The 23,965-nt window shown below is 50.7% G+C and overlaps 1 protein-coding gene across 6 annotated transcripts in view; it reads left to right on the top strand.

Moving 5' to 3' along the window:
* PPARGC1B (PPARG coactivator 1 beta) overlaps window positions 1-23,965 on the top strand; it is a 110,081-nt gene that overhangs the window by 57,357 nt on the left and 28,759 nt on the right. For 4 of the 6 annotated variants that reach the window (XM_065554920.1, XM_005298084.5, XM_042850807.2 and 1 more), the window contains exons 2-8: window positions 6,637-6,810; window positions 12,083-12,295; window positions 14,618-14,734; window positions 18,897-20,079; window positions 21,088-21,124; window positions 21,842-21,906; window positions 22,975-23,722. In XM_065554920.1, the coding sequence (XP_065410992.1) occupies window positions 6,637-6,810; window positions 12,083-12,295; window positions 14,618-14,734; window positions 18,897-20,079; window positions 21,088-21,124; window positions 21,842-21,906; window positions 22,975-23,722 (2,537 nt within the window). The remainder of the gene's footprint in view (window positions 1-6,636; window positions 6,811-12,082; window positions 12,296-14,617; window positions 14,735-18,896; window positions 20,080-21,087; window positions 21,125-21,841; window positions 21,907-22,974; window positions 23,723-23,965) is intronic. The other 2 variants (XR_010589875.1, XM_008179560.4) reach the window with 1 other exon arrangement.

The following is a 23,965-nucleotide window of genomic DNA, read 5'->3' as shown; positions in this document are numbered from 1 at the left end:
TTTGTGGAGCTGTCTAATCTGTAGAGCCCAAGTTCACATTTAGTTTTGAAAGAAGGGAAAACATTCCCTGTCTTGTTAATCCAATATTTGAATTGCAATTGGTCTCAGGGAGACACTTCACGTAGCTTTCGAGAGAAGGCCTCCCACATGCTAACACGTGGGTTAAACAGCTCTAGAAGGAGAACATTCAGAGACTTCAGCTTTCCAGATAAGTCTCCTGTTCCAGCCCTGTGTCCAAGGTGGCAAAGAGAACTGGGACCTACTCTTCCTGTTGCATCCAGAGTAGAGTTTGGGTCCAAACTCTGCTGAATCAGGGATTTCTTGGGGCATAGCCCCGATCAATGGGGCATCTCTGCCACAAGCCAAAGAATTCAGGAATCAAGCAACTTGGCATGTTAGAGCAGCCCAGGCTGCATTTCCCAGCCCTGTTCTCTCTGTTGTAACAGCCCACAGCAATTATGTCAAATATTGTTTTTCTCTTTAACAACATTCGAAATTGCTGCTGGCGGGCTGTGCTGGTGAGTGCTGTCAGGCAGGGAACTAACTTCACCATTGGCTTCTCCTCCTGCCCTGCTTCTAAGAAGCCAACAGGATAGCTGACACTGGCTAGTTTCTTAGATAGCTCAGCACCAGAGCGTACATGGGGGTGGAGGGTGGGGGATGGGGTCAGAGGGAATCACTGACTTGAGAGATATTACCCAAATAATTAAAAGTGAGGGCCAGATCCTCCTTTGACGTCAGTGGAGCTGTGTCAGTTTACATCAGCTGGGCATCCAGCCCACACTCTTTATTTGGCTCTCCGAAGAGATGGAAAAAACCCTACTGAGACGCTACCTCTCTAGTTCTAGAACCGGCTCTGTCCTGGCCTTGGACGCATGAGCCTCGTTCATCTCTCTTTAAAGGTAATTCCGGCTAAGCCCCGGGCAGTTTATACATCACGGCCTCAAAGGAGGGGTGGGCACGCTGTCTGGGTCATGCTCATAAGGGGCATTCCTGCGGCAGAACTCTGGTTTTCAAATTCTTCCCCGGAGCCCACCTCAGTCTGTGGAGCCCAAGTCCACATATAAGTCCACATTCAATTCTGAAAGAAGGGAAAACACTTCCTGCCTTGTGAATCCACTATTTGAATTGTTTGTCAGGTGTTCCCTGGAGCAGGCTGGTGGGGTAAAAGAAGAGCTTGGCTCTCTGCTGCAGATAGAGGGGGCCCTTGTGGGCTGTCACCCACTTCTGAGAATTAAAAAAACAAACACAAAATGCCCTAGGACAGAGGCTGCCTCAGAGGCTGCCAGTGCATTCTGTGTCATCGTCTATTTAAGTTATAAGCTCCTCACAGCAGGGAGCCTGCTCCCGGTGCTTAATAGTAAATTAATAATAGTTTCAGTGCTCTATCCATCCGGTAACCAGAGTCTCTGTTGAAGTACAGCTCTTTGCAATGTGTATCCGACTGTCGGCAGCTTCTCTGTCCTACTTCAGTCAATAACTCAGATCTTTTCTCCCAGAAAGGAGCATGCAGGAAACTCATGATTTCAGGAAAGCCATGGAAGCCATCTTAAAGTCACTGTCATGTAACCCATCGAAATTGCACGTCTTGTATTTTTGACAGGCTGCTGGGTGCTCTGCGGTAGCCTTGATCCTTACGTGCCAGTCCATCATGGCTAGGGTCATCCTATATGATCTTGAATTTGACAGGCACAAATCCAACCCTCCCACCTTAAAACCCCTCTGTTAGGTGAGAAATGGAAACACCAATGTAGATATTCTGAGTTATCTTCGAAGTTTTGCTTCTGCCTTCACCTCCCCACCTTTGTGGTCATGTGGTTACTGACCTCATGGTACCTACACGGTGCTGCAAATGGCAGCGTTGTGACCACCCCCGCCGGCTCTTGCCCCTTTTCCCAGTGGGTTGTGAGGAGCTGGAGTCATTTCCAAAATGAAGTGCATCCCACTGTGGCATAGGGATGCTGCACTGGTTCCCAGTCCCACTGAAGTCGGGTGGGTTTTCCCCTATGGATCTGGAGTGATGATCAGTTGATTGTCAAATCCCCTGGGCACATCTCTGAACTTTGCTGAGCTCCAATGCACACGAACCAGGTGTCTGGAGTGACGGATGGCTCAGAATTTTCAAGTCTCTCTCCATGGGTGTTTGCTGGCCACACACCAAGAACCAAAGGGCAGTTTTCCCTATAAACTCTTGAGTGAAATTAGAACAAAGTTTGTTCCTCCCCAAGCCAGCAGGAAAGGCACAGAGTGGGGAAAAAGGAAAGCTGGACCAGCCCAGATCCAGTCTCCATGGGCAGCAGACCCAGCATAGCCAAGTCCTACCTACCATTCCCCTATCACCTGACTAGGGTAGGGGGAGGGGAAGAATTGAAAATACTATAACCTGCCCTCCTGCCAAGTGCCTTTATTCTATTTCTCCATGGCAGGCAGCCAAAATGGGATTCTTTCCTCATTGCTAAAGTGAACTTTGTACTGGGCAAAAGTGCTGGGATTGATAAATCCCCTGGAGACAAGTTCTCCATTGATAGAGCTGATACCACTCTGGCAACGCCATCTTCTTTCTACCCCACCTCAACTGTGGCCTGGATAATAGGGTGTCACAGCAGGGAGCTCATTCAGTCCTTGGCTTCCACGTGGAGAAGGTGCTAGCTGTGGTGGTGGTTTGTACCGTCTGTCTGCTACAAACCAAACTAAGGCTCTCCCCACTTTTCACATATGGGGTCCCTCCAAACACCAGTCGGACAGGAATGACTTTTGGGCACTGCCAACCTGAACGGGATACAGAGTTGTGGTTCCTATTACCCTGAGCTGGCCAGTCCCTTGGAATGGGGCTCAAACAGCAGCATGGCATTACCAAGACACTGATTTCATTCGTTCCCCCCACCCGAGTGCCAGCTGGGCAGCTCAGCATTCCAAGGAGGCATTAGGTTGCAGGAGTTTATTTTTACACAGCTCTATCGGGAATGGGTACGTGTCGCATCTGTAGAGAGGATCAAAAGATGTCCCAAGTGCAGGTGTCAGCTGCTCCTTGTGATCTCAACGCCAGGATCTTTTTCCTTGTGGCATATCAAAGAGAGCAGGAGAATCTGACTGTTTGCTTTTTTAATTGAAAATATATCTAAAAAGGGGGTTTCTAAAAATAAAAACGGTTGCCTCTGTTCCCATGGGAAGATTTGGGGGATGGAGGGAGCCAGAGCAATTGGTGGAAACAGATATTTTTGGGGGTAGACACAAGAAACACGGAAGGAAATCAGGACCGCACTGTAACAGGTGATGGGGGAATCTGAAAGCCCAAAGGGCACCAGTGCCCCAGAGCTAAACCATATCCATCCGAGAGCAGATGCAGAAAGCGGGAGGGTAAAGGCAGGAAACTGTATCCCTGTAAGTCTACAAGGGGTTGGCTCAGGGGAAATCCAAAGCTTCTGATTTGAAATCCTCCCATTCCCTGGATCCACAGGTTTGACTTGACTCTTCATCCTTCTAAATGAATTTGGGCCATTTACAGCATGGGAGGCCGGCTGGGTGAGGAGTTAAAAGCCAGGGCCCTGGCAGGCCTGCGTGAACTTTAAAGATCCTGCAGCCCTTCATGGGTTTCCCCTGGTGTCCTTGGTCAGCATTTCTCCTTCCCACTCTCTTACGCAGTTCGCTTCTGGCACTTGGCTGTCCCTCTTGATGCCATGGTGCATGCCAGAGATGGAGCAATGGGCCCAATCCTGTTTGCCTTACTTGCTTGAATCAGACTTATTAGCACCACTGGGGTAGCAAGGCAAGTGGGTTTTGTCTCTGTAGCTGTAAAAAACTTCTGGGATCCTTTGGCATGAGGGTGCTTCCTACATACAGAAACACACATTGTAATGCAGCCTTGCCAGTGGGAAAGACGATGGAGAAAATGCTTTCAGAGCCATTCATAGTTTGAAACCGGTTTCTCTATTGCTTGTTGGAATTTTGCCCTGTGTTGAGCAGGATGAGTGCAGCTGTATGAAGGTACTTGGAGCCTTGTTATAGTGCTCGGTTAGGGTCTGTCTCTCTGTAAGGCTCTGGTGCCTCAGCTCCCAGCCACATGAAACCCACTCACAATGCTCCTTGCAGGCACCCTCCAGACCATTTGTCCTTCCTATCGCCTTCCCCAAGGGTGGTGTTGATAAAGAGAGAAGGAAGCTGAGGGGTGTAATGTTCACTGCTTGTGGAACAGTGTCCTAAGACAGACTGGAAAATATGGACAGGACACACAGTCCCATTCCCCAGCCTCAGGAAACTAGACCAGTAATCCCAGATTTAAAAAAAAAAAAAAAAAAAAAAAGAGTGAAACTGTCTCTTCCATTCCTGTAACTTCTTGCGAAGTAGATTTTACTTCCACTTGTTGAATCCTGAAAAGATTATTTAGGGCGCTTTAACGCAGCCCCTGGGGTGTTTTTCTCTCTTCACAGCCTCTCGGATGCTCAGATGTTTGTCTGATCTGAAATGCACTCACCGTATAAATAAACTTGCTTCCCCATTCATCAGAAAACACCCACGGATTAGCCAATAACGGCAAGAATTGTGTCACGCCTTTCGCCGCTAGGTTCGAATCCTGCCCTGGCCATTAGTAGAGGCAGACAAACTATTACTAATGAATGACTTGTGGTGAGTGGCATGAAAGGAGTTGGTGACCTCTGCTCAGAAGGGAAGGACTGGGAGCCTGCTCTGTTGAAGTCACTGGGAGTTGGGCCCCTGACTTTAGCAGAGGCAGGATCAGAGTATGAATGGGCCATGGAGTCTGATGGACACTCACCCCAGCGCAGGGGGAGACCTGTTTGCAGGGGCAGCGTGTGTGGGAATCTTAACCTTCCACTAGGCGGCTGTGCCCGCTCCAGGTGCAGAGATGAGGCCTTCAGCCTTCAGGGCTGCCAGACGAAGTGCTAATTTCAAACCAACCCTGCATTAGCCAGCCAGGTTTCTGTGCAACCTCAGTGGGAATAAGACCCTGTCTGGGGCTGGGGGGAAGGGTGGGGGGTGCAGCTGGAACAGAAGAGGGTCAGGAATGAAGAGATTCCTCTCTGTACTCAATAATTGGAACACATTGACCGAGACACCCAAACCATACGACACACTTTCAGATTAGCATTGGCCTGGGGGGGGGTCTCACTTTTTGCTTTAAACAAATCCCCGCTTCACATTCATTCCTGGCCCCCGCAGCCAGTGCCTTTCACATACCCACGCTCTCTGCTTGGCAGAGCATTGGCGTAATGTCAGTGGGGGCCTTGCCCTTGGCCACTTGCGTGTCCGTTGTGCCGGTGTGTAACATAATCATATGTTCTGCCCCTCAGAGAGCTGTGTGGCTTTGCAGCAAGGCAGCCATCGGGAAGGAGGTGGAAACGGGGCAGGTCTCAGCTGCTTTTCATGATTAAATGGATATTTTTAGCTCTGTTCCTAGAGCTTAGATTGGCCTGTGTGCGCCAGGAATTGATTCCTCTCTACACTAGGTTTTTTGAGAGTGTGTGTGTGCGCACGCTGGGTTGGACACAATGGAAAGAGAGATGGGGAATTAAGAGTCTGTGTTGCCTTCCTCAGTGACTTGGCTGCAGGGGGAATGTGAAACTGACTTGACACTGAAGGTTGGATAATTTAGAGGCGATACAGTGATGGCTGGGGTTACAGAGTTTGAGTCAAGTGACAGGTGGGAGGATGTGGGAAGGCAGAGGGGCAAGAAGATGGGTTTGGGAGACAGAAGAGCTGACTTGTCTAGCTGTGAAACCATCCACCCAAAAGTCTTGCCCAGAGCAGGGCTGTCTTATGTGCCCTGTAAGCCTCTTGCTCTCCTCTCTAGTTGCTGATTTATCAGGGCAGTGGGATTAGCCCTGGCTGTCTGCAGCACGTCACCAAAGGCTGGAGTGGCTTAATTTTCCCTGAAGAGCACAGACTGCTGCTTTGCCAGCATCTGGCCTGTATGGTTTTGAGCTTGTGCTCGCTAGAGGAGACCAAGGTATTCCCTTGCAAAAGCACCCCGTTGTGACACTGGCAGAACCTGCGCCGGAGCTTCTGACACACAGATACTGGAGCACAGTTTTGTGGTAGTTTTGAATTGCAGCCTTGCAGGGCAGCTTTCCGAAGTTTCTGATGTGAACTTGAAATGATGTGGGCACTCCCCGTTGATTGGCAAAGTTCACAATGATCTCCTTTGCCACTTCACTGCCATGTAATTGCTCCAAACTGGGCCATATGCCAGTAAACTGCTCCTGGGGTAAATATGACCCATAATACTCAGTAATGCTTCCCTCTGCTGCTCTCAACTTTAATATTGGGGGTAGCACATTAACACTACAGCTCCCAGCATGCAATGCTCTGTCTTTATCCCAGCCACTTGACTAGAGATGGAGCATTGCATGCTGGGAGCTGAAGTCTCTGCAGGCCACATCTCTGCATTCAAGTTGAAGTCTGTTGAAATCCGCTCATTTTAAGCAGATGCGGTTTGGTTTTTGGGCTCCTGGTAAGTTGCCAAGGTGGCCCGTGGTTGGGCAATGTTTCGGCACCCTGAGTCAGATGCAACTCAACGCGCATTTCATGAGGCCCTGAGCTTTGGCTGCTGTATCAGGCTTCTCTGGTGCTGGCAGGTGGAGGAGAGGATGGCCAGGCTCACCTCCTCTTGTCTCTTCACAGTACGAGGTGTCCGGCGAGGAGCACCTTTACTCCGATTTCCCTGAGATTGACCTGTCCCCGTTGGACGCCAGTGACTTTGACTCTGCCAGCTGCTTCAGCGAGCTGCAGTGGTGTGCCGAGCACTCCGAGACCGAGTCCAGCCAGTACAGCACAGACGACTCTGAGCTCCTTCAGGTACCGTGTGCCATGCAGCTCCCTGGCCCAAGGCAGAGGCCACCAAGCGGCACTTTCACTCCGGGGCGAATCTTTCCTTCTGGGTCTCCCTCTCCTCCCCCGTCCACCACCTACAACTACAGGGCACTGATGTTGTCCATTCAGCCCACTGAAAGGAGGAAGTGGCGTCTGGGGAAGGGGAGGGATTGCTGTGTTGTCCCCTAGCCTAGCCAAAGAAGAGCAGTAAAGACTGAGCAATCTGGGGTTAGTCTGTCCTGGCCATTCGCTATGGACCCTATCCAGGTCCCATTGATGTCAGTGGAAAGCACCCCATTTACTCCAGGGGGCTTTGGAGCAGGGTCTCTCTGAGGGGCGTGGTCACCGAGAACAGTTTTCCCACTCCCCGAACTGCCTGTCCAACCCCTGCGAGCACCCCCCTGCCCCACCTGCAGCACGGGGAGCCAGCACGGGTAGCGTGGGGCACCCAGTCCATGTGCACATACCTCACTACACGGACACACACAGTCACTGCCCAGTGCTGCATATCAAGCCTGTTGAAGCCAAGGCCTCCTGTGGGCTTCTCCTCAGGTAACATCGCCTCATCTCCTTCCTTCTCCTAGATCAGCCTGGGGAAGCAGAGGACAGGTGGTGGGATGAGGAGAGGAGGGGGTCCGGGTTATTAATATCTCTTCCCCAGCTGATTAGTGCTCCATTAATTTGCACTCCGTTTCTAAATGGGGCAAGCGGAGTAAGGCTATAATGAGGAGGTGGAAGAATAGAAGAGGGCTGCTGAGCCGATCCTCCTGTGATGTATTATTAAAAGGAAATTACAGCGTAGTGCCTAGTGCATCCTGTTTGATTTTAGGTCTGACAGATTGTGCTGGGGTGGGTGGCGGCGGTGGTTTCTAAGAGGCTCAGCAGCAGCATGGAGCGGTGTGGCACAGGAATGTTAATTTCCAGCATGCAGAAAACAGCTTCCCTTTTATCTCACTCTCCAGCTTCAGCATCACCTCTGCATTCTGCGCACAGGTTTATTTATAGCAGGGACTCTCTCTCACTGAATTGCGCTCTAAATAGACATGCGAGCATCATGCTAATAGCTGATCTGCATTCGGGGGGAGGCGCTCTGGATTGTCTCATGAGCAAGTAGGAAGGGGCCCACTCAGCCCACTCATGGGTCACACACAGGATGTTGGTTCACCCTCTCTCCCCCACAGCCCTGTCACTCCAGACTCCGCTCCACTATTGTGCAATCAGGAAGCAGCGTGGCAGTGGATGGGTGGGACCCAGGGCTGGGAGACAGGAAACGTGGTTGTGCAGCCCAGCTGTGCCACTGGCTTCCTGTGTGACCTTAGACCAGCAGCTTTTCCCTGCCTCAGTGTCCCCACTTGTAACCTGGGGAAGATGAAGGGTGTTCCCCATCCAGAAGGCTTTGAGGTCTATGGTTGGGCAATGCAGTATTCGTGCTAAGCTTTATCATTGTCCCTGGGTGTGTCTATGCCTGTGTGTATATAAACGGGGGTTAGGTGGGTAGATTACCAGGCGCACCAGACTGATAGTCGTAAACAAACACCTTGCTTACAATGTAGAACTGGACCTAAGTCACCAAGTTTGGATCCAGAATCAGATCCAAATCCAGACTTCACTGACATTTGGGTGCTTCTTCCAGACACACAAATTCATCTCTGGATCTGATCTTCCAGTGCAAGGGGGCTAAGGAGAGGCTGCTTCTGGCCTCTCTCGTGCAGATACATTGGTTTGCAATAGAAAAAACAGAGTTGGTGCTTTTAAAACAAGTCAGTGGGGTAGCCCCTTCAACAAGCAGGGAATTTGCATGTGAGTCTCACAGAAAGCCAGAGTCAATTGCTGGATTTAAAAAAAAAAAGAATGGGATTGTTTTTGTCATCAGCACTGACGTTTGCAGTGATGTGCTAAGAAAAGGTACTCAAACCTCATTTGGCAGGGCATCTAGTAATCGACAGGGAAGGAATCACAGCACTGCATGGAGTAAGGGCACTTTCTTCTGAAGCATCAGGGATAGCCCCTGCTGGAGGTGGGACAAGAGACGAGCTGGCCCATTGGTTGGACGCAGTGTGTAGGCTCCACATAGCTGGAGGGGGATTGTGAGCTCTTTGGACACACTGGCTGTCTCTCCCCCAGAAACATCTGGCACCACCACAAGCAGCACCTCTAGGCAGTTTAGGAGGAACATGATGGTAGGTTACAAGTGCTAACAGAATGGGGGGAAAGGCAGAAATGGGCAGCAGGTCCCCTCCCTTCTGTAAATACCTGTTTGTCTATCTAGATAGCTAAGGTACTTATATGGTCCCCATTACCATCTGAGCACCTCCCAAAACCCCTGAGAGTTAGGGCAGGGCTACTATCTCCATTGTACAGAGGGGGAACTGAGGCACAGAGAGACTAAGGGACTTGCCCAAGGTCACCCAGGGAATCTGTGGCTGAGTATGGAATTAAACTTGTGGCTTCCAAGTCTTAGGCTAATGCTCTAACCACGGGACCATCCTTCCTCTTGTAGCTGTGGCCTTGACATGCCCCATCCCCTCTGGACTGGGAAGGAAACGTCCCCTTTTCCCTAGGTGATGCACACAGAGAGAAGCCTTGACTCTTCTTCTCCCGCTTAGCAACGGGCCTGCGTTGGAGTCCAGCTCACTGGCGCCCGTTAGCAGCCAGTTGTGGATCTTGGCACTGGTTTCATTTTTTTGGAGACTTTTAAAAAGCCCCAATATTTCCGAACTTAACCATAACAATACTAACGTTCTGGCCTTTACGCTGCGCTGCTGCTGTGCTTGAAAAGGCTCCGGAGCAGCTGACAGACCTTCATCACGAGATGCATATTTTCCGCTGAACTTCCTGGGGAAAAGATAAACAGAGCAGAAATATAAGAGACAGGCCCGTTAGCAGGACACAGTGAAATGTATCCCACTGAACTTCTACGCACAGCAGCCAAAAATGGAGCATCCTGACGCCTTTTCCCCGGGTCTTGGTGTAGAAACTTCTAACAGGGTTAGCGGGTTGAAGAAAAGAGTATTTTAATTCTCGTTAGCAGGTGCTAACATACAGTTAGGCCTCATTTTAGACCCAGATTTCTCCCTGTGCTACATGCAGAGCTGCAGTTATCCTACTATTACTGCCAATTATTTATATCAGGAATGCTACAGTAAATAATCCCATAGAAATGAATCCTCCTGAAGAACGGAATCTGGGTCACTTCTTTTTTTACGTCCAGCATTCTGGGGTTTTGCCCCAATTTTGGCCTTTGGCAATATGGTTGAATGATGGTAGTTACAACAGGGCAGGGGCATCAGCAGAGCTGCGTGGGGAGCCCAGACTGGAATAGTTGAGGGTCGTGGCTGTAGGTTGGGGTTGAGGTGCATCAGCAGAGCTGAGTGTGGGAGTTCAGGTCTGGAATAGCAGGTGAGTGTTGTAGGTCAGGACTAAGATGTATTAGCAGAGCTGTGATGGAAAAGCCTGCGGCCCTATCAGATCTCCTGTGCTGGTCAGGTCAGAGTTTAACAGGCTTGCGCTCCTAGTTTCCCTAGAGCCAGTGACAGCATCTTTCTTTTCAAAATATCCGCAAGCAGTGTGACACAGTGTCATGACATGTGACAGTACAGCCTTAAGTCAATCCCGGTATTACCACCCCCAGGCATTCAAAAATCACGAGGCAGGAGCCAAAAGCATGAGAATGGCTTAAAAATCATGAGTTTAAAAAATAATAATAAATGATGGGTTCTTTCTCCTTGCTTTCTGATTTCTGAGCCTTTAAGATTCACGCCAGTCTCATTTTCAACCCTTTTCTGCAACCACAAAGCCTAGAAACTTCCTTAGTTTTAATTAAAAGCTGAGAGACTCTGATTCCAGTCATCGGGGCTTTAAGAATTAAATAGTGCTTACCAAAAAGGCCAGCAGTGGCAATGCTGCCATCATGCAAGTGCCATTCCTGTGCTCCGCCGGATCCAAGGGGAGGGGGTCAATCGGGAGGACGACACCCTGGACTCCCTTCCATTGGACAGCCTTGAGCCTAAGCCCTTCAGATATCCTTCCCTCATTTTGTTGGGTGCTCCAATTCCTCCACCCCACTCCTCTGAGCCCCAGTGAGTCTCAGGAAGTGCTGGTCAGAAGCAAGAGAGCAAGTCAGGTGGAAATTGTGGTCACCGCTTCATGCCAGCTGCCCACAAATTGGGGAAAGAACACATCACCGGGTGTCCTTCCCTGTTTTCAGAGTGTCTGAAATACGCCCAAAACAGGAAGGATGGAAGTTAGTTAGAGAGGAAGCTGCTGCTGGGAAGCCACAGCAACAGCTGCTAATTTAAAGGGGGGATTGAGTTGGGTGGTGGGTTTTTTTTTTTTAAAGACACTTGTGCAAGTATGATTCAGAAGGATACAGCCAAGCCCTTGCAACTTAACCCCCCCCCCGCCTCCCAGTAGAGAAATAATACGCCTGTTCAGAGCTGTTCAGTGAATCCTGAAAGAATGCAGTCAGTCTGTTGAAGGAATGAGCTTTCCATGCACCAAGCCCAAGTAAATTCATCTAACAGCATTCATTTGGAAGTGGTTGAGTAGGCCAGGGTCTCTCAAACTAGCTACTGTAGGGCAACCACCCTTGGAGCTACTGAGGCCAGCAGTGGCAACGTGCTGGGAATTGGAAGGGCACAATAAATTTGCATAAAATGGACCAGATTGCAGCCGCTCTTGGGCCTGATTCTGCTTTCACCCTGGGGTAAATCGGGAGCAGTCCCGCTGAAGTCAGTGGAGTAGGGCAGATGCAAACCTGGCATCAGTGATGGAAGTAGGGTGACCAGACAGCAAGTGTGAAAAATCGGAACGGGGGGTGGGAGGTAATAGGAACCAAAGGCGGCACGTGAGTTGATTTTCAGCGGCACTCACACTGCCCGGGTCCTGGCCACCGGTCCAGGGGGCTCTGCATTTTAATTTAATTTTAATTGAAGCTTCTTAAACATTTTAAAAACCTTATTTACTTTACATACAACAGTAGTTTAGTTATATATTATAGACTTATAGAAAGAGACCTTCTAAAAACGTTAATGTATTACTGGCACGCGAAACCTTAAATTAGAGTGAATAAATGAAGACACGGCACACCACTTCTGAAAGATTGCTGACCCCTGCCCTAGATGGAAGAATGAGGCCCCCTTTAAATAATATGGTGGGGCAGCTTGTGGGAACTGTAGTTACGCCCCCTAGAGGTAGCCTGCAATGGAAAATGTCGGCTGGCGCTCACTGCTCTGTACAAATCTCTCTTGCTTTTCAGATAATAGACAGTGAGAATGAAGCCCTGCTGGCGGCCCTCACCGAAACACTGGATGAAATACAGGAAGATGACATGGGCCTGGCTGCCTTCCGCACTATGGAAGAAAGGGATGCGCCCAACCACATCTGTGCCTCGCCAGCCCCTCCCCCCAAACCAGTCGCCCCCACCCCGGGGGGGCCCCCTTTGGCCCCTGAGGTTGATGAGCTGTCTCTAGTAAGAACCCACTTCCTACTGTTTAAGGTGGATTTGGATGAGCCTCTGATAAGCCGGCTGCATGGGTATGATAGGAAGCAAAGGTCTGAATCTTTTCATTATAGGCTTAAAACTCTTAACCGTCGATACAAAGCATATACCTGTATTGTATACGTATACATGTGCCGCGCCATCGCCGTCACCTCCATCACCATCCTCATGGGAACAAGCTGCTATGTGCAAAGGGCAGTGGGTGTTAGCAGATGGGCAGAATCCATTTTCTAGCCCCCCAAACCAGGGAGGATTTGGCCTGGGGCCTCACTTTATCTGAACCCCATCACAGTTGGGCTAACGGGGTCTCATTGTGGCCCATTACTGCCCCCACTCCACCCCAGAGCATCATTCCACTGCATCTCACTAGAGCACCTGGGGTCAGTTCCGAGCCATTTCCCCTGATCCCCAAACCTCCACCCGTAGGCCTGGCCCTTCTCCCTCACCTTCAGGGTGTGTGTTCAGGGGCCAGCGCTCCTCAGCTTGTGCTGGGGAGAGGGGACCCGGCCTGGTTGTAATCCTAGCCCTTTCACCTTATCTGTGGCCTCAGTTTGAGAACCTTCCGTTAAGTTAATCACTCTGCAAGGAAGTGGGGAAGAGGAAAGAGGGGTACAGCTGATGCCACCCCTCCAGCCCTTCCCACAAAAAGAGCAGCCCATCTTTTCTCTCCCAGCCAGAGCTGCATGCGCTCTGAGGTTGGCCTGGGCCTGCGTAGCCTGCAGTCCCCCATGCCCACTGGGCAAACCCTTGAACACGCCAGCCCTGAAGGAGGCCTCTCTGTGGCTTTGTGAGGTTTCTGGGTTCAAATGCCACCTCCAAGTCCATCCTGTGCTTTATCCTACCGCTCCTTGGAACCCAGCTTCACTCATGGCTTGAGCAGGAGAGCCCCGGCATTGCCGCCAGGTGGTACAAGGCTTCCTGGGCCATATATAAGAGCATCCCTGCTGGTCTGATATAACCGAGCTGGGCCTGTAGCTCATTCACCAGCCAGAGAAATCCGTCCCTGGGGGGGACCCCCCTACCTCTCCGCTGTGTAATGACTGAAAGGCATGGTTTATATAAAAGTGCATTGCGGCATCTAGTGGTGAAAGCGTGCATTTCCACTTCACACTACAGTGCGTGTGTGGGGGTGTATATATCACACACAATGTGTATGTGTATATATAGGATGTATACGTTGCAGGGGGAAAGCACTTACACTTATTATAAATGGGAAGTGCACAATTAAGCCACTGGGCAACCCCTGTTGAAATTTCACTGCAGAACCCGACCGAGAGAGCAGAAACGCTGTTGTGTGAACCTCCCACTTCAATAACCGTTGTCATGGGCCTGGTCTTAAAGGGGGCCTCTAAATTTGCAGGCCATCTTTGAAGACCAAGCCCTAGATATTGCACGTCTGTACGTCCCCACAGAGCCTAAGCAGTTGCCTTGCTATTGATCTAGGCTTCAGCATTAGCACGACGTGTGTGGAACATGGAATGTTTTTTTTTAAATGTTTTGAACAGAAGACTATGCTAACTCTGTGATCAGAAATGAGTATGCCATGATGCTGTGTAACCTAAGGAAATTCCAGCTCAGCTGTTGTCACCAGACCCTCTTGATGGGATTACAGTGGAATTCACATCAGGGTCACCTTGGGGGAGATCCCCAATAAATACTTGACACTTACACAGAGCTTTATATCTTCAAAACACTTTGCAAGGTAATTGATTAATTCAACCCCCTTTGGATCGTTACTAACAAATAGTCCCCCTTGCATGGGGACTCATGTGAGCTGCCCAAATCAGACGCATACATAGAACTAAAATCACCATCTGAAAAGGACAAAATTGTTTTGGTGGGTTATTTAAATGCCCCGGCAGTTCTAGTGACTTTAATAGGAGGTGCCATGGGGTACAATGCAGTGTGGTTTTGGGCAAGCAAATTCACCCCTTTGGGCAGCCTTTTCCCATCTTGCATAGCTACAGGGGTGTTATGAGCCGCAATGTGTCAATGCTTGTAAAGTGTTCTGAAGACATAAAGCACTTCCACAGACTATAACATTCTTTACCTGCAGCCAAGTAGCATGCAGAGGTGTGAAATTCTTTCCTGCTTGGTTCTATGATCTTTACAGCTGACAGCCCCAGCCTGAGCCAAGGGCGGATACAGGCACACTAATGGTTTGTGGTTCTTGGCTTCAGTGATTGGAGATCACTGAACCCACCTCACATGTGTGCAGTAGAGGTTAGTACGCGATCAATTGCTGTTAGTGCTGGAATTCCCATTCTTTTTCTCGACACTTCTCTTTTTTAGCTGAAGAAGTTGCTTCTTTCTCCGTCCCACGGGCCTCCAAGCTGTGAGGCTCAGAGAGAAGGGAGTGCACGACGCCAGGGGCCCCCAAAATCCAGACCCCAGCGACCCTGCACAAAGGTATTTCCCATCCCAGCTGCCATGGCCCCATCCCAGCAGGGAATGCTAGGGATGCCCCCCGCCTGCCCGTCTCCTCATCACCCAATCTCAAGACTGGCATTCAGGCCTTGGCTACACTTGCAAGTTACAGCACTGTAAAGCCTCCCCCAGCGCTGTAACTCACTCCCCGTCCACGCTGGCAGGGCACTTGCAGCGCTGTATCTCCCTGGGTACACCGCTGCAGGTACTCCACATCTCCGAGAGGAATAACAGCTGCAGCGGAGTGGCTACGACTCACGGGTGTGAGTGTAAACGCTTGCAGCGCTGTACTAATCACCTTGTCAAATGGCCAATCCTCTCCATTGTTGTGACCGGCTGCAGGAATGTGGAAGTGCCGGTTTCAAAGCTCCTACCACAGAGAAAAGCAAACAGTTTGCAGCTTGCTTTGAGTGAGTAAATGAATGAGCAGGGGGCCGGGAGTTCGGAACTTGCAAAATAGAGAGCTGACATGCTCCAAAAAGCACTCTCTCTCCCCCCACACTCCCTGTCACAATCCACCCCATCCCCCCCGTTTTGAAAAGCACGTTGCAGCCACATGAATGCTGGGATAGCTGCCCATAATGCACCGCTCCCAACACAGCTGCAAATGTTGCAAGTGTGGCCACACCACTGCGCTGGCAGCTGTCAGTGTGGACAGACTGCAGCGCTTTTCCCTACTCAGCTGTACGAAGACAGGTTTACCTCACAGCGCTGTACAGCTGCAAGTGTAGCCAAGGCCTCAGAAAACAAGCCAGCCAAATGATGGTTCCATGGAGGGATAAACAGCCTCTGAGTGAAGCTACTGGGGGATAATGAGCCCAGGGGATGAAGCTAGTGGAAAACAGACTTGGCCCAAGAGTGTCATGATCTGAAGGGAAAGTGCTGTGCATGGGGAAATAGACAGTCCACATTGAGACAGACTAACCCCGAAGGGATCTGGAGAGACCCTAACTACTCCATCTGTGCATTTGGAGCAGCTTGTTTGCAGTGGGGCTAAGGGTGAAAGCCTCTCACAGTTTCATTGAAGTCAGTTCTTTGGAGTTCTGATTTATAAAATCCCCCCTTCCCATCAATTATAGTAGAACTTGCTCTTGGTTGAGTCGACTTATCCTGGGGAGAGCTGCATGCAAAATTGCAGAGCCCAAACCAATCATTTAAGCTAATCCCCTGAAATCCAACACAAGCCACCATCAAAGATTTTCCATTCAGATAATGGAAATTGTGCAGTGCATTAGATAGGTGGACTTAGATTGTCTGGGAAAGGCAGAAAAAATCTGCCAGGGCATTGTTCCATATCAGCTGCAATGGGGGAAGGACTGTTCTAAAAAGAAAGCACTAGTGTTGTCGCAGACACCAGCTAGAAAGAGATCAGCTGTGTCTGATGGAATCCATGTAACTGCCTCCATGTAACCTCCCTATCTAACTAATAGGTTTCCATAGTACCTGCACTATTTTCTGCCACATAACTGAAGGGTGAGAACTGACTCTGCTCAGAGGCCCAAGCGGAGCAACCACAGCATGTGAATGTGTTACCTGGGCTCAGAGAGACGAGGAGGGTGAGGTAATATCTTTTATCAGACCAACTTCTGTTGGTGAGCGAGACAAGCTTTCAAGCTACACAGAGCTCTTCCTTGCTATAGCTTGAAAGCTCGTCTCTCTCAGCAAGAGAAGTTGGTCCAATAAAAAATATTACCTCACCCATCTTGTCTCTCAAATATCCTGGGGCTGACAGCTACACCACCACTGCAGACATAGTTGGGCTCAGTCAGTCTCTTGTTCTACGGTTGGACTGAGTCGGTGACGAGAGATGCTAGTCATCCCTCTGGAGTCAAGTGGATGCTTTAGGGGTTCAGCTGCCATCCTAGCCCTGCTGCAGGGTGAGGGATATCCAGAGAGCCTGAATGGTGCAGGAAGTAGGCTCTGTATCCCAGCACCTTTCTCTTCTAGGTAGCTGGTGCAAATTCAGCCCAGGTCAGTTGTATCTGCTGGCTCTTGGGCAGCTTGAATTAAATAAATTTTGGAGCGGGCTGCTCAGTGCGTTGAGATCACAGAGACCACCATGTCAGTGATGGGCAGCTCAACAAAAAAGTCAAGCATGGAGGGGCTGTGAAGATGGAGCCCCCTCATCCAGAGAGGCGCTCCAGAAGGCTGTGGTTTGCCCTGTGTCTGACTAGATATGACATTCTGTGGTGCAGTCCAGACAAAAGAGGGGCTGTGCTAAACTGCGGATTTGCCTGGTCTCCTGTCTCAAGACTTCATATTTAAATTGAGATAAACACACATTCCTTTGTTTAAGATAGGCCTGCTTGACAAGTTTTGTCTAATCAGGGCTACCTGAGTTTGAACATGTGCCACTGTCAGCATTCAGGGGGAACTCATAACTTTGCATATAATTGCTACACACATTTCACCATGGTACTATTGACCAGCAAGTTACTAGTTTTCAAATGATACCTTACAAGGCATATTTTGTACAAAGACGATTACAGTAGTGTACAAGGTGTGAATACAGGGGTGCATTCCGTCACACTAAGCCCCCCCAGTTCTCTGGCTAACGAACAGCCTGTGGTTTACAAGATGGGCAGGCTAGTGCGGGTGACCATGATGAATTGCGACCAAGGCACTATGGGCATGTCTGCACTGCAGCTGGGAGGTGTCATTCCCAGCATGGGCCGACAGACTTGTACTTGCTCAGCTTGAGCGAGCATGGTAAAAAATTGTGATGTGGGCGGTGGCTCAGGCTGGCTGCCTGAGCTCAGAATCAGGGGGTTGGGTGGGCTTGGATTCAAGCAACCAATCCAAACTGCCGCTGGTGCCGCAACGTCCACGCTGCTCTTTTTAGTGCACTAGTTCGAGTGGAGCTAGTGCAAGTCTGTCTGCCTGGGCTGGAAATCACGCCTCACAGCTGTAGTGTAGACATACTCTCTTAGGCCAAGTCTGTTTCCTCATCCGTTCGCAGCCAGTTCTCATAATCTTCTCAGAGGCTGTTCATCATCTCAGTCTGTTTCAAAGAAGGAAAGCAACCTTCATCCACTCTCCCCAAAGAGGAGAGGCTAGGAGAAGGTCCTTGCTGCGCTGCCTTGCCCGACCCATGGTCTCAGCTCAGGGATCAGACCCAGCAACAGTAAGGGCCCAGGCAGCAGATGAAGGAACCATTGCTATTAAACATTCACGTGTCTCCACTGAGATGTAATGAGCTGTGATTCGGCCCACTCAACTGGCTGTGATGAAGCAGACATACCTAGGGCAGAGATCTCCATAACCACCTTGAGGACAGATCCCAGTAGACTACCAAGGCCGGATGTGCCTTCCTTCACTGCTAACAAACCAACCCTGAAACACTGCATTGTTTGCCGATTCTTTGCAGGGATGACTGAGCCTGCTTTAGTAACTCTGCGCTTACCATGTTCTGAAGGGCCTGGGCCTGGAGAGCTGTTCTCACTAAAACTACTCAGCGCTTGTTTCAAAGTGGCCTTGTGAACCCAGGCAGAGTGGAGCCTGCCTAATGGCAGTGCATGACTGGGTGTGAGCGGGGCAGAGAGGATGGGAAGCCACTGCAATTGGCTGCATTTAGAGCAAGGATAATACAGGGAGCGCCAAGTATCCTCGGCCCTTCCATTATCACAGGGACAGCGCAGGTTAATTATTTATAATTGTTCAAAATGTCCTAATAAATGTTGTATACTGTCTAAATCTGGGAACATGGGAACTCGCTCCAGTCTCTGCAGTGGAGACTTTGCTGAGAGCCGAGGCTGGCAGCTCTGTGCCGTTAGGGAGGTCCTGCTGTCACTCCGTGCTAGACAGGTTCTAAAGACGTTCAGTGAAGCAACTGCTCTGTCCATGTAACCAGGCAGTGCAAACAGTGGCTCATCACACCGAGGGCTCAGAAACAGGCTCTGCTCCCCAGAGAGGGCCCACTTCCTTACTCCGCTGGGTGAGAAAATGGGCCCAGGGTCTATTTCCCCCATAGCATTGTTCAGTGAAATAACTGGACGTGGCACACGTGTCCCTAGTGGGTTTGTTGTTCCCACAGAGTGTATTTCTGCAGGTGGGGAGTCCTGTGGTGCCGTAGTTACACAGCCTCATTTTAGGGCTTGGGGGCTTAGTCTGTTCTCACTGGGGCATCTCTCTTCTGTCTCTGAAGGCGGAGGGTCCCCGGGACAGAAAGTTGAGCTCTCTCCAGGCTCAGAGTCGGAGCTGCACAGAGCTGCACAAGCACCTCACCTCCACCACACGCTGCCCACAGACCAAAGCCACCTGGCCGCCGGACGAGCACCAAGGCAGCAGCAGCCGCTCCCCTCTGAGTCACTCTGCGCACAGTGGAGACGACAGCGACTCGAGCGAAGACTCGCTGAGCTCCAGTGAGGTCCCGGTGACACCTTGCTCCTCCAAGGACGACACCAGCGATCAATTGGCCAGCGAGAAGGCCATGCACACAGTAGTGAAGCTCATCCGCTACATGCATACCTACTGTCTTCCTCCGAGGAAGCTGCCTCTCAGAGACCCTGCAGATGTGAAGCACCAGCACTGTAACAGCCCTTACAAGAAAGCAAAGCCAGACTACCCTTTGCAGATACCTCCCCTTTGCAGCCAGGAGAGCCGGACAGCCTGCACCTTGCAAACAACAGCCAGCTGCAAGAAGCCTAGAACCACATGGCCTGAGTTCTCCATCCTGAAGGAGCTACTGGCCCGGGACCTGCTGTGTGACGTGAGCAAGCCGTACCGATTGGCCAAACCTGTGTACGCTTCCTTGGTCAGGCCTCATGGCTCCAAGTCTCCTGGAGCATCTGCTCAGGAGGCTGAGGGCTCTCCTGGGAGATATCAGTCCAGAGCCAAAATGCCTCTGGAGAAAGCAGAGCTAAGGCAAAGCCCCCAGGCCGAGTCCGAAGCCAGGAGAGAGACCAGCAGCCCAGAGGATGCCACTGGGAATCATGTGGCTCTCCCAGCCCAGCAAACCTCAGGGAAAGTGGGACGTAAGCAGGAGAGCACTATTTATGCTGTCCGGCGCTCCAAGAGACTCAACCCTGAGCTTGGCCACTGGCTGTCATTTCTTGATGAGCCTCCCCCAGAGCCATCTGTCCCCAGAGAGGCAGCAGAGAGCCGGGCGAAGGATGCTCTCACCTCCCGGGAGCCCGCATTGTGCCCAGCCCTGGAGAACTTCGATGCAGAAGAGCCAGCGGCAGAGGTGGAGGTGGGTGGCACAGACGAGGGGGACAGCAGATGTCAAAACCACCCAGAGACCCAGACCCCCCCTCTGGGGAGCCCGGTTGAGGGGGAAGGATGTGAGGTGGATGAGAGCCAGCACTGCACCCCATTGCATGAAACAGGTAAGGAGGAGAGAGTGTGCAGGGGCCTAGAAGTGAATTAACCCCAGCATTGACCTGGCATTGCCAAAACTAATGCTCAAAGGAACCCCGGCTGACTCCCTTCTTCCCAGGCCGTCAGTGCATGAGGGGCTTAGCAGAGGCTGAGCTGGTCTGCGGTGTTCTAAGCACTAGCCCTGCATGTCAGATCCAGTGCGCTCGCTGGGCAGTGAGTCACTGTAGCAGTGCTACTGCCTGGCTGACGTAGGAAACATTTGTGCATGTGCCCGTGAATGGCCGAGCACTGCAGACCCCAAAGCCAGTGGGGCAAACACCAAACTTCTCCAGTGCTGTTGGGTTTTTTCTGTGCAACTTGTGGGGTGCATAGTCCAGTGGGCAGGGCGAGGGCTGGGAGACTGTGACCTTGGGCAAGCTGCTTCTCCTCTCTGTGCCTCAGTTTTTCCATCTTTAAAATGGGGTAAGGACACAGCTCCTCCTTTGTGAAGTACGTTGATCTATGGCTGGAAAGCACAAAATAAGTGTCAAGTAGTATGTGTTCATCCAAAGACACTGTCTACTGAGTGAATCACTGCAAAACCACCCACGAAGGATCTCCCCATTTTCTCATCCTATAGAATACTATCCCTCCAGCTGAGGAGCGGGCCGGAGCTCCCCCTGGAGTCCCTTGGAATACTATTAATTATTAGCACCTTATAAGCAATTCATATAAGCACCTTAGCATGTGCATGTTGAAAGCGCTTTACAAACATTATGTGATTAACCCTCACAACGTAGGCAGGTATTATCCAGTTTGGTAGATGGGGAAACCAAATTACAGAGAGGCAAAGTCACTTGCCTAGGCCACACAGCAAGCCATGACCAAGCTAGGTCCAGAACTCGGAGCTCCTGGTGCCCAAGCCCACACCTAATCTGCTAGCCCACGCTGCCTCCTCTTTCTGGGTGTGATGCAATCAATCAGTCTGAAGGGAATGCAGCATGTTCAGTAATTCTGCTTCTCTCCGTGTCTTTCAGAAACACCCACGTGTCTCACGCTGTCCTTGGCACAAACGTAAGTGTAAAACAAAATACTTACCAGCAATTTAAACCCAACCCGGCGGCAGTCTGGGCCAGCATGACTGCCAGGTGGCCTGTAGTTTTGCCTGGATGGACACGCATTTTAAATTTCAATGTTAAAATAGCCAGCCAGGCAAAACTTCAGGACTGTTACCAACCAGGCAAAGAGGACGTGCAGCAGGGAGGGGACGTTTGACTAGCTGTGGCATGTGTTTGAAGCATAGTGTCTTGAACTGGGATCCTAAATGCAAGTGATAGCATAGCTCCAGGCCCTCAAATTCAGGGCAGGTTATGCCTATGGATTTCTCTGCTGAAAGCCTTAGAAGTGTCCTATGCTGGAGAGAAGATAGTGGGGGCACTTCTTTGGCTCCTTTCCCTGGAAATAAGGAATTGGAGCTCTGGCTGGGAGGGATACATTTCTGCTGGAGTGACTCTCTAGCTGCCTGTTCCTCTGCCTCAGCTGGGAGGGAAAATGGAAATGCTTCAGGAGCTTGGATTTTGACCCGACCCCCCCACCCTCACTCCATCATGTACTAGCCCTGATGCCACAGAGAGTCGGAGAGGGACACAGTACGCATCCTGTATGGGTGACATCTCCTCTTCCTGTTCCCCCTTTGGTTGTGGTCTCTGTGCTGCTCTTTCAGCAGTACTCTCAGTCTCTGATGTTCATATAAACACCTCCCTGCTCCTCTAATGTTCTCCTCCTCTCCAGTGATCCTACATTTGGGAAGAGGAACTTCGAGCAGGTGCTGACTGTAGAGCTGTGTGGGACTGCAGGTAAGCCACTCATGTAAAGAGGCAGTGCTCCCTTCCTTTGTTGTTGGGATTCTCTCTGTGTACGTTGAAAGGTGAGGGGAAACAATACCAAAAATGCAGTGTGAAATAGTCTGGCGCTAACCGCTTCTAGGTGTGGTGGGGGTTGTGGTAATCTGAGGAATTATTATAACTGTGTAAATATAATGGATTTTTAGTAATAAAAACCTACATTTCTATAGTGCCTTTCATCTGAAAGGATCCCTCAGCACTTTACAACTACTCATTTAAGCAATTCAGATACCACTGAAATGCAACTACCTCTGGGGTGGATCATAGCAGCTGTTCAACGGTGCACAGCAACACCGCACAACAGATCCATCCAGGAAGTGAGGAGGAATCCTGTATTGAACTGAAACTATGGAAAATATAAGGAGCCAAATTGTACATTCTCTACTTGAATTTGGGCAGAACCCCAAGGATAAAGTTAACTGTTAATGGGAGCATTACCACTGACTTTAGGGGGGGTTGGATTAGACCCCAAATCCTTGCTTTTCCAAAAATTGCTAAAGGATTGACAAGGACTATGTGAACTGGGCTCACAACTGGTCTGTTGTTGAGGGCATTTGCCAGGGAGGTCTCCCTTCCAAGCACTGCCCAGGTCCAAATCTGCTTGGCTATCTAGATGTAATGATACGCAACAACTACAGGCTAAATGTATGCTGTAACAAGTGTAGGGGCTAATTTTCAGAGGTGCAGAGTGCCTGCTGACCTCAGCTGCCACATGGGTGCCCAGCTCCTTTGACAATCCAGTCAAAGGCCTTTCTGACCAATGTGTTTTGAGGAGGAGGCAGGAAGGGGATCTTGTGGGCCCCTCTAGCTGCAAACCACTGTGGTGTTGCAATGACCCCCTTCTGAAGACAGGAGGCCAGCAGTAACTAGCAGTGAGCCCCTCTCCACAGAGTAGAGGATTGATGGCTCTCCATAGCGTCACCCAGACCTAGCTCCTCCTGCCATGACCAGTTGTGGTAATAGTGGGAAAGCTCTGCTCAAAGAGTTTCATTCTTGTGGTTTGTTGTGTGGGGGGTCAAGGTCTCACACCGCCTACTACTCCGCCGTACAAGCCTGCTGAGGAGGACCTGTATAAGCCGGACATTCCCCATGGGTCAGCGAAGGAGGAAGCCACCATCACCTCCTCCATCCCAGGGCCAAGAACCTCAGCAGTGGCAGTCGACGTAGCAGCCTCCAGGAAACTCATGAAGAAGCACCCAGAGCGAACAGAGCTTTACGCACACCTGAGCCGAGCTGCCGTGCGCCCTTCCTCCTCGGAGCAGCAGGGGCTGCTGAAGCGGCCATTTTCTCGCTCTTTTGGGGACCATGACTACTGCCAGGTGCTGAAACCTGAGGCCACGCTCCAGAGGAAAGTGCTGAAATCCTGGGAGCCCCAGAGCCACGTGGAGGGTGAGCACAAGCGAAGAGTGCCGGATGCACACTATCAGGGGTCGGGAAAGGATGAGGCCCTGTGGAAGGAGTGCAGCAAACAGCTCAGAGACCAGGAGATCAGAGCCAGCTTAACCAAGCACTTCGGCTTCCTGGACAGTGCCCTTGAAGACGAGGACACGGCCTTCTGCAAGACCCCTGAGTATGACACTGTCTTTGAAGATAGCTGCAGTGAGAGCAGCTCCCCCGTGGAGGAGGAGGAAGAGGAAGAACATTGCGAGCGTCCATTGCGCAGGAACCCACTTGCCAGGTCCAGTTTGCACCACTGTTCCCGGAGCAGATCCAGTTCTGGGTCTTCATGCTGCAGGTCCAGGTCTCCAGCAAACAGACGGACTTTCAGGTATAGTTGGGCGGCTGGCAGGAGGGGAAGGGTGGGACTGATGAGTCCCAGCCTGCAAGCACATCTCAAGCAAAATAATTTCTTGGGGGTTTATACTGGGGGTATAAGAGAGGCAGGTGAACAGAGTCCTGGCCTGGGCTCTGCCACCAAATCCTTGTGTGACCTTGAGCAAGTCATTTCTCCATCTCTCTGGGCCGCATTTTCTCCATCTGTCAAATGAGGATAAATTTGTGTGAAGCACTG

Source organism: Chrysemys picta, chromosome 8, assembly GCF_011386835.1.
Source record: "Chrysemys picta bellii isolate R12L10 chromosome 8, ASM1138683v2, whole genome shotgun sequence".
Classification (NCBI taxonomy): Eukaryota; Metazoa; Chordata; order Testudines; family Emydidae; genus Chrysemys; species Chrysemys picta.
The sequence above is the reverse complement of the archived record's forward strand: the minus strand, read 5'-3'. Positions and strand labels throughout refer to the sequence as shown.